At 37.1% G+C, this 10,456-nt stretch overlaps 1 protein-coding gene and 1 long non-coding RNA gene across 2 annotated transcripts in view; one reads left to right on the plus strand and one right to left on the minus strand.

Moving 5' to 3' along the window:
- Window positions 1-10,456, plus strand: part of LOC107670015 (uncharacterized) — a 718,471-nt gene that overhangs the window by 587,891 nt on the left and 120,124 nt on the right. The gene's annotated exons all lie outside the window — the stretch shown is intronic.
- LOC107670007 (PHD finger protein 14-like) overlaps window positions 1-10,456 on the minus strand; it is a 118,315-nt gene that overhangs the window by 68,012 nt on the left and 39,847 nt on the right. Inside the window, exons 7-9 of the mRNA XM_016462474.1 lie at window positions 5,245-5,382; window positions 1,927-2,073; window positions 1,552-1,822 (exon numbers count right to left, since the gene is read on the minus strand). Coding sequence (XP_016317960.1) covers window positions 1,552-1,822; window positions 1,927-2,073; window positions 5,245-5,382 — 556 coding nt within the window. The remainder of the gene's footprint in view (window positions 1-1,551; window positions 1,823-1,926; window positions 2,074-5,244; window positions 5,383-10,456) is intronic.

Here is a 10,456-nt window from a genome sequence, read left to right on the forward strand (position 1 = left end):
GTGACGCACGCGGAAACGCAGCGGAGAGATCAAAACAAAACAATGGTCACTTATTAGAAGTACAAAACGAGGATTTGTAATAAAGAAGAATGTCGGAGGATTTCGATATAAGCCAAGAGGAGTCTGGTTTTCCTTTGCTAAAGTAAGGAAACTTTGCTTCCTTTGCTCTTGTTAACAAAGGTTGGTTTTCACGAGACTCACCGGCACATGCACAACCTCAGAGGTCATCCGCCCTGAACTGCTTCTGTGTACAACTGTTGGTGCAAGCTACATTAAAGTGATTATTACGTTTTGAATATGGATATTTTTCTTACAAAAATGCATCAATTCGCTACAGAAGGCCTTTGTTCACCCCGCGGAGCCGTGTGAGACACTTTTTTTTTTATGGATGGGCACTTTTTATTTAACATGTTTTGGACTGAAGCATGCAACACCCGCTGAGTGCCATGAAACAGCCTGAAAGATCAAAGACAATTTTTAATATAACTCCGACTGGATTCGTCTGAAAGAAGAAAGTCATATACACCTAGGATGACTTGAGGGTGAGTAATTTATGGGCTAATTTTCATTTTTGGCTGAACTAACCATTTAAAGACACTCAAAGACACTTGGGACAGTTGACAGAATTGTGAAATGTTTTTAAGTCTTGTCAATTTAAATATTCAAGCAATTTCAAACCATTCAAGCGCAAGAACACGTAAAAGAGACCAACAGAGTACCAAACTGAGTTATCTTTCACATCATCTTGTTCTTGAACACAAACACACATTAAAAAAGTCCAAATGTCTTGGCGAGTATACTCAAACAGTTGTTTTTTTAAGTGAAAATAAATAAGAAAGTTGAGAAAGAAACTGAATGTGTATCAGTATACTGGATATGTGCATTAGGCCTAATGTACCTGCTGCTGTCTGTATCATTAATGATAATCAAACAACAAAAGACAAAGAGAAAATCGCTCAGCGCTATTGACTGAATAACATTTGTAACTTTAATAAACATTAATCTGAAGACAGAAGACTGCAGGTTGTTTTACATTTGACTGTTTATACACTGCTTATTTCATCTGTATCTTTGTTCTATTGTATTTATTTGTGCCATTACTTGTTCTTATTTTATATTTGACTATTTACTTGTCTTTAAAGTAATAATTCACCCAAAAATGAAAATGTACTAAACCTCAGGGCATTCAAGATGTTAAGTTAAAAATGTCTTGATGGATTTCTTTATTACAGACATACAGCTTTTCACTTGACAAGACATTCATTAATGGACTGGAGTCGTGTGTATAATTTGTAGATTATTATTATTATGTTTTTGTCAGCGATTATGACTCTCATCCTGAAGGCACCCATTCACTACAGATGATCCATTGGTGAGCAAGTGATGTAAAGCTGAACAAACAAACTCATCTACATCTTGGATGCCCTGAGGGTTAGTACATTTTCTGCAATTTTTTGGGATGAAATACTGCTTTAATATTGTTGAAACTTTATATTAGTTAAACTAGATTTAGCTGTGGTATCGAAATTGGAATTGTTTCAAACCACCTACCTAGGTAGTAGTTAACAAAGTCTGCCGTGAGGGCAGGCTGCTTATGTTTACGCCGTCCGTCCACGCTTGCGCTGGTATCGGATGTGTCCACGGGGAAGATGTCTGTGCTGATACCCATAAGCTCTGCTTTACGCATCAGCTTACGGATGGCTGAAGCACTAGAGGTGAGCGGCCGGGGAAGCTTCTCTCGGGGCACCCACGCCTGCGGCCGAGTGTTTCGAGACAGCTCTGCTTTCGCTCTGTACTGCTGGAGCCGCGTGGTTATTCGAGCCTAGAGGTTGGGAAATCACAAGCATTCAAAAATAAATGATGACTGATCATTCAACAGTCTATCTGATGTATGGAAGACAATGTCTGTCTCGGAGTAAAGCGGACCTGAGCGTCAGGTGTGAGCTGCTTCTCCCTTTCCTGCAAAGACACTTTGCAGTAAGACTGCAGGGCCAGATAGTTCTTCCTTTTCCATTTCCTGTCAAAGCGGTCTGCGTGCTGCTTGCAATAGGCAAAGAATGGATCCGCAATGTCCTGTGGGTAAAAATGGATCATGACTTTAGAGACAGACTCCCACGAGACCTTAAATCTTGAAATATAGCTTGGTAAAACAGAGAAAAGGAAAAATCAGTGATGAATGACATGTTGTTAATAATCTGTTTTATATCAGTTATTAATAATATAAAATAGATGGGTCCGATTAAAATTCTGACTGGATGAAATGCATACACAGCCACTGTGAAATGGCGATAAACACAAATCTGTATTTATGTATTAAGGCAGCAAGCTACTAGATTGCTTGGTATAGCTGTACACAGTATATAGTGTAACACAGCCTCTCAAAACTAATTGCTTTATTTTTTTCCTCTAAAATAGGGGTCTTCAAACTTTTTCTTACCAAGTACACTTTGGTAAACAAAGAGATGTTACATTTTACGGTGTAAAACTGATGATTAGCCTGGGCTATAATATCATGTGTATAGCATCATATTAATGCATTTTCATATTTTATGATACCGTTCAAAAGTTTTTAAATTAAATGAATCAAAAGTGACAGTAAATGCAGCATAATTATAACACTGTAGAATATTTCTATTTCAAATAAATGGCGTTCTTTTGAACTTTCTATTCATCAAAGAATCCAGAAAAACATTCAGCAGCACTACCATTTTAACATTGATAAGAAGAAATGTTTCTTGACCAGCAAAGCAGCATATTAGAATGATTTCTAAACGATCATGTGACACCGAAGACTGGGGTAATGTCAGCTAAAAATTCAGCTTCGACATCACAGAAATAAATTACATTTTAAATTAGAAATCAGTTATTTTAAATTGTAATATTTCACCATATTACTGTTTTTAATTTTTACTTTATTTTTGATCAAACAAATACAGTCATACATGTACATCATATTTTATGGCTACTTGCAGTACTTCATAATTTATTCTGGGAGGGACAATAGAACAATGGAACAAGAAGCTGAACTACGGCTTCTTTAGCTTGGTTGAAGTTATTTAAATTTTAAAATAATATGGTATCATTAGTATTGTATTTTGTTTAAAATTAGTATGAAATGCAACATGATTAACAAATCCTCTTAAGTTTGGTCATGGACAAATTCCCTTCTGTTGAAAAACCTGCTTGAAACAAACACTGGTCAACCTGGGTGTTTAAGACAGATTCTTAATTTGGCAATTCCTCAAACAACCAATAAATTGAAAGAAACAAAAACAACACCAAAAACAACAACAACAACAAACAATAAAACTGTTCAATGTCTTGCAAAATCAGAGTGATGTCTAGAGTGATGTCTAAAAGCATGAAAAAAATCCTTGGTTGTGGTGCAAAACCTACTTCTTAAAATGCGCACAACTTGGACAAATGTGAGGGAAAGGCTGAAGTCCAAAACAAAAACAAAATCTCTGAGTGATTTGATTAAGGTTATTTCAAGATGTTTTCCATCATCTCAAATACCTCACTATTGTTAACGTGGCACAATTGCTGCTGGTTTCATTTTAAGTGCTTGTGTGCTCTAGACACCTGATAATTCTAATATACAATTTGATTACGGGGGAAACAGGAGTATCTTCTGAAATACAGGCTCACGCTTTTTGGCTGTTGGGATAATGATGCCCAGCGCTCCAGATTTTTATAGACCATCGGTGTCTGCGCATTCTCTGATAGCTGTGATAAATAGCCAGTCACAAAAGGCCTGTAAAAATCCCCCTTCCTTTTAAAGGACAAGTACATTTTGCAGAGAATGTGGGAGCTGCAGCTGGGGGGCAAGACAATGACTGATGTAAGGCTGGCGGGATTTTTCCAGGAATGGAAGGAGACTGCAGATCTGCCTTTCTCAGAAACAGCTTTCTATGGAAGGGGAGAGAATCTTAGAACAATGTCAGCCTATTTCAACAGTTTCAAATCTCTGCAGCTGAGACGTTCGCAGCAAGTTTCTCTTGCTGAGCTCACATCTCCTTGTCACAAGCATAGCATTTCTCCCCCTCCCTCGAGGGCACAGCCATTTTCTGTCATCCACAGAATCGTTTAGGCTTAAGGTGTCTCACTGGATGCTATCAGCCCACTCACCTGTTGATATGAGGCCCTTTGCACAGCCGACTGAATTAAGTGGATTGCAGTGAGTAGGCACTTTCGCCAGTGTTTATCTGCGCTGAACGCCACCATCATATGCTTCTCCAATATGGATGCATATATGAGCCATGAGGCTGATGGTCTGTGACCACGGCCTGGGCTGGGAATTTGTTCAACTGGATGACCTGCTCTCGTGCTCTGAGCCCTCTCTTTACGCTTATAGGTATCTGTTTGATAAACTCTCGCACATGCACTTCAAACGTGCATGTGAAAAACACATGTTGACAGAGAATCAGAATCTTCTTAAAAGAACAGTTCACGCAAAAATTAACATTCATTCACCCTCAGGCCATCCAAGATGGAGATCAGTTTGTTTCTTCTTTGGAACAGATTTGGAGAAATTTAGCATTATGTCACCTGCACACCAATGGATCCAATGCTGTGAATGGGTGCCGGTAGAATGAGAGCAAACAGCTGATAAAAACAACACAATAATCTACAAGTAACCCACACGACTCTAGTGCACCAATTATCATCTTGTAAAGTGAGAAACTGCGTGATGTAAGAAAAAATCAATTTTTGCATTTTAAATTTAAACCAATTCGCTGAAATTATGAAAAGTCCATCCCCTGTTGTCCGCTTACATTTAGTCCATCAAGATATCTGCACAAGACATTATTTGATGGACTGGAGCTGTGTGGATTACTTGTTATGTTTTTATAAGCTGTTTGTCAAATGGACCATTTTTATGATATTTTCATGATGATGTTGTCATTTTAGAGCTTGTTTACCCCAGTCCTCATCCATTTTCATTACAGTAAAAAGAGTGGCCAGAATATTCTTTAACACCTTTAGTGTTCCACAGAAAGAAGTCAGTCCAACAGGTTTTGGAACAAATGTGGGTCAGAAGTAAAAATTCAGTATTTGCTTTGAAATGGATTTGAGGATTTTTATTTTTTATTGAGGAATCCTTTTAAAAGAGTTAGATAAGAGCTGGAATGTTAAAATCATGACTCTAAACATTACAAAGCTGGCATCACAAGAATGCGACTGTGGGGAAGTTGGGGAAAAACATGAAATAATGCAGTTCAAAGAGGATGACCACACACTGACCTCTTCTGCAGCAGCTTCAGACAGCAGCCCTTCTCGTTGAGCACACGTAACGTGGAAGAACGAGCGGCACATTCCAGCATCACAGCTGATGCAAACACCTGTTCGAGCAAAGCGTGCATCTTCGCACAAACTGCACTCCTGTAAACCATTAACCCAAACAGGACATTGTGACAACAGCAAATGACAGAAAACTACTAAGAAAATATGACAGGGAAAACTTTCTAGCATTTGCTAACTTCACATCTTCTTACTTTCCCTCTTAAGACTTGGGATTATTTCTATTTTTGCAAAGTCAAGAAAGGTAAACCGAAAGCTGATTGTGTAACACAGCTTTAATATGAAAAAAAAAAAGATCTTTAAACACCATTATAACAATCCCACATTCATTTACTGTATAGTTCTATATTTAAGACAAGGTGGACAACGAGTCTCTAAAAGCCCATTTGACTTTCTCCAATTACTGGAGTTCAAAATTAAAATAATAATAGCCTTTCTCTAGGAGTAATTTCTTTTCACATGTACAGCACAAACCATTAAAGAAAGCCTTTCAAGTGCTTCTAACGTAATTTGCTTCCCAGTAAAAGGAACATCTTCTGACTTACTGACACATAAAATAATGTCAGATAGAGTAAATGTCAAAATGTCTACAGTCGACAGAAATTCTTGGGAGGGAAGTGAAAGATGCCCTTTGCTCAGAAAAGGAAGTCAGCATTTCACATCTTTTATCAGAAATTTCTTTTGTTTTTTTTTTAAATAAAGTGTCAAGACAAAAACAGAAAGAAAGAAAACAGTTTTTCAAGCACCAATTAATCAGCCATTTATAAATCTGTGATAATCTAATATAAAGGTATACATATATTCATATACACTACCGGTAAAAAGTCTGGAATAGGAAAAAACATTTAAAATAGAAATTAAATGAATACTTTTAATCAGCAAGGATGGATTAAATTGATCAAAAGTGACGTAACCCAATTTATAATGTTACAAAACATTTCCATTTCAAATAAATGCTGTTCTTCTGAACTTTCATTTTAAATTTGGGGGAAAAAACAACAATTATTTGGTTTCCACAAATATCGTTTTTATGTTTCTTGAGCACATTCCAGCATCACAGCTGATGCAAACACCTGTTCGAGCAAAGCGTGCATCTTCGCACAAACTGCACTCCTGTAAACCATTAACCCAAACAGGACATTGTGACAACAGCAAATGACAGAAAACTACTAAGAAAATATGACAGGGAAAACTTTCTAGCATTTGCTAACTTCACATCTTCTTACTTTCCCTCTTAAGACTTGGGATTATTTCTATTTTTGCAAAGTCAAGAAAGGTAAACCGAAAGCTGATTGTGTAACACAGCTTTAATATGAAAAAAAAAAAGATCTTTAAACACCATTATAACAATCCCACATTCATTTACTGTATAGTTCTATATTTAAGACAAGGTGGACAACGAGTCTCTAAAAGCCCATTTGACTTTCTCCAATTACTGGAGTTCAAAATTAAAATAATAATAGCCTTTCTCTAGGAGTAATTTCTTTTCACATGTACAGCACAAACCATTAAAGAAAGCCTTTCAAGTGCTTCTAACGTAATTTGCTTCCCAGTAAAAGGAACATCTTCTGACTTACTGACACATAAAATAATGTCAGATAGAGTAAATGTCAAAATGTCTACAGTCGACAGAAATTCTTGGGAGGGAAGTGAAAGATGCCCTTTGCTCAGAAAAGGAAGTCAGCATTTCACATCTTTTATCAGAAATTTCTTTTGTTTTTTTTTTAAATAAAGTGTCAAGACAAAAACAGAAAGAAAGAAAACAGTTTTTCAAGCACCAATTAATCAGCCATTTATAAATCTGTGATAATCTAATATAAAGGTATACATATATTCATATACACTACCGGTAAAAAGTCTGGAATAGGAAAAAACATTTAAAATAGAAATTAAATGAATACTTTTAATCAGCAAGGATGGATTAAATTGATCAAAAGTGACGTAACCCAATTTATAATGTTACAAAACATTTCCATTTCAAATAAATGCTGTTCTTCTGAACTTTCATTTTAAATTTGGGGGAAAAAACAACAATTATTTGGTTTCCACAAATATCGTTTTTATGTTTCTTGAGCAACAAATCAGCATATTATCTGCAGCTCATCCAGAACGCTGCTGCCAGAATTCTGGCTAGAACCCTTGCCTATTACAATTTCTAAAAGATCATGTGACACTGAAGTCTGCTTACCATCATATCAAATTACCATTAATTACATTTTCAAGTTAAAGTTCTATTTTTTACAGTATTTCTGATCAAATAAATGCAGTCTTGGTTAGTATAAGAGACTCGTGGTTCAAAAAATTATACCAACCCCAAACACTTGAAGAGTCATATTGTGTATTGTATATTTCATAACATTTTAGAATTTAACAGTCTGGTGCACTTTGCTGCAGAATAATAAAAATAATAATAATAATAAAAAAATTAATAAATGTTGGTAAGTTGATCAGTAGTGGTTGATGATAGTGTTCAAATACTGATTATCATATTGGCTTGCCACTATTAATAACCTGTTCTTGAGGTAATGTTCGTTTATTTTTTAGCTGTCTGTCATAAGTAACTTTTGGTACTTGCCTTTGCTCCATACTTTGAGTAGTTCATCTCTGTGAGTGTCACAGGTCGCAGCTTGTCAATGTCTCCAAATGCAACCCCTGGAACGTAAAGGGCACACACCACATGCACCCACCTTCAGCAGAACAAAGCAAAGTTGAGCATTCATCCATAATATCTATTTTTACAATTATCATAGTATAAGGACAGTTCCTTATTCACTTCATGTGCTGAATAACAAATCATATGTTCGTTAATGAAATTAATTCAGAGCTCCACCATTAGCAGAACAAAGCAGCATCTAGTTAATGGTAGACTATTCACTATTCCCTGAATAACTGCTATAACCCTCAAGCCATTCAGAAGAGGTTCAAATGTACTCTAACTTGACCATTCGGTGTGACAGAATTTCAAATGCAGACTTTAGGAAGTCCAATATAAAGATATCCATCTTTGGTGAGCGCACGCTCCACACTTTAATTTGCTGTGTTTTTCATGCTCTAGTGAAGTAGTAAATTTGGGTGCAGGCGGGCTGAGGAGCACTATCAGTGATAACGTGGCTTGAGTCTTCACGCTTCAGATGCCTCTCTCTTCCTCTCCCTCTCTCCCTCCTTGCCAAATCCACCACTTCTTCTCTCCTTCACTCATCCTGCACATACCTGTGCCTCTTCAAGTATTTCACTTATTTAGCATTTTTCCAGCATCTTAGCTCAGAGGGTGGTATAAAAACTTTCAACGGATATACAACAATTAAAGGAGTAACTAACTCAATCATGAAAGGTATGACAGAGATGGCTGTGCCTTTAATGAGTGTGCTAATGATGACAAAGGATAATATCAGACCAAGCATCGGTTCAAACTCACCTCCCCGCATCAGTTTCTTTGAAGATGCCGTCCTGACTGGGACAGAGCTCACAGCTGGGTGTGACGCCATTCTTGCACGCGTCACAGAACCACGGTTCTGTCGAGTTCTCCGAGGCCGAGCTCATGATAGAGTCACTTTCACCATCGACACCATAACAACCTGAGAAAAAAAGAAAGAAAGGCTGTTTCTCAATTCCAAGAATGCAAAGAACGGACGTGTGTTCTCGTGGAGACCGGTCTTGCCAGGCTGCCTTGAAAGAATGAACTCAGAAGGACGCGAGAAAACAGAACGCATCCTTGTGAGAATTGAGATGTGCTGTGATCTTGCTGCTCAACTGACAGTCTAAGCAGGTTATAAGGAGGGAGACAGCAGCACTCAATGCAAAATAAATAACATAAAACATCACAAACAAATGTCTTAACACTTTTTAAACATTTATTTAATTTTATTATAGACAATATTTTCATATTATTTTATAGCTTTTTACTGTATGTATTTGTGAAAATGATTAGGCTATGTATAATGTTATATATTCTTTGCCAATGTTAAAATTCTTTTTAATATGCCAATAAAAATTACGACAGGCTTTCTCACTTTATTAAAATTATGCAAAACAAAACAACAAATGTTTACTTTAACGAGCCATCACATATTTGTGAGCTAGCAGCGGTAATCTCTAAGCGAGAACGAGACACTTACAGGCTTCCGTTCGTCGTTCGCACGCAGCGTCTTTTGGGATTTCCTACGGTTCGATTCTTTCAAGTCTGCATTCGGTGCATCCTCGATTTCAAGAACACATCTGGGCACTTTCATGTGTCCTCTGTACTTGCGTTCTTGAGTATCGGAAATGACAGTTAATGATGGTTAATGCGCGAGAACACAAGAGATCGCATAAGAATGCATATTGAGAAACGGCCAATGTCAGTGTTGAGTACTAAATATTACTGATGGCTCAGTTCTTCTTATAAAGTTGTTACATTGTAAACTATTCACAATCAAAAATACTGAATCTGTGCAGTATATGCACAAATATGCATATATTGAAAACATTTGTGCTGCTTAAAATTTCCGCGGTAACCGTAATATTTTTTCTAGGACTGATGAATAGAAAGCCCAAAAGAACATAATTTATTTTAAAAATAGATATTTTAGATCTATTTAAGATATTTTATATCTTTTAGATTTTTATTTAAAGGGATACTCCACCCCAAAATTAAAATTTTGTCCATGATCACTTACCCCCATGTCGTTTCAAACCCATAAAAGCTTCGTTCGTCTTCAGAACGCAATTTAAGATATTTTGGATGAAAACCGGGAGGCTTGTGACTGTCCCATTGACTGCCAAGTAAATTACACTGTCAAGGTCCAGAAAAGTATGAAAGACAACGTCAGAATAGTTCATCTGCCATCAGTGGTTCAACCGTAACGTTATGAAGCAATGAGAATACTTTTTGTACGCGAAGAAAACAAAAATAATGACTTTATTCAACAATTCGTCTCCTCTGTGTCTCTCCGCATCACCGTAGTGCCATTTTGGAGAATATCCGCTGAACGCAAGCAGCGTACGCTCTTGTGTGTCAGCCGCGCTGCACGGATGCACTGTTTTCGTTCAAAGCCAAGCGTAAATACACGTAGAAAACGTATCCTTGTGTTGCAGCTGACACAGAATAGCGTACGCAGTTAGCGTTCAGTGGATATTCTCCACAATGGCGCTACGGCGATGCGGAGTGGCACAGAGG

The sequence above is a fragment of the Sinocyclocheilus anshuiensis genome, unplaced genomic scaffold (genome assembly GCF_001515605.1).
Source record: "Sinocyclocheilus anshuiensis isolate Anshui unplaced genomic scaffold, SAMN03320099.WGS_v1.1 scaffold253, whole genome shotgun sequence".
Taxonomy (NCBI): Eukaryota; Metazoa; Chordata; class Actinopteri; order Cypriniformes; family Cyprinidae; genus Sinocyclocheilus; species Sinocyclocheilus anshuiensis.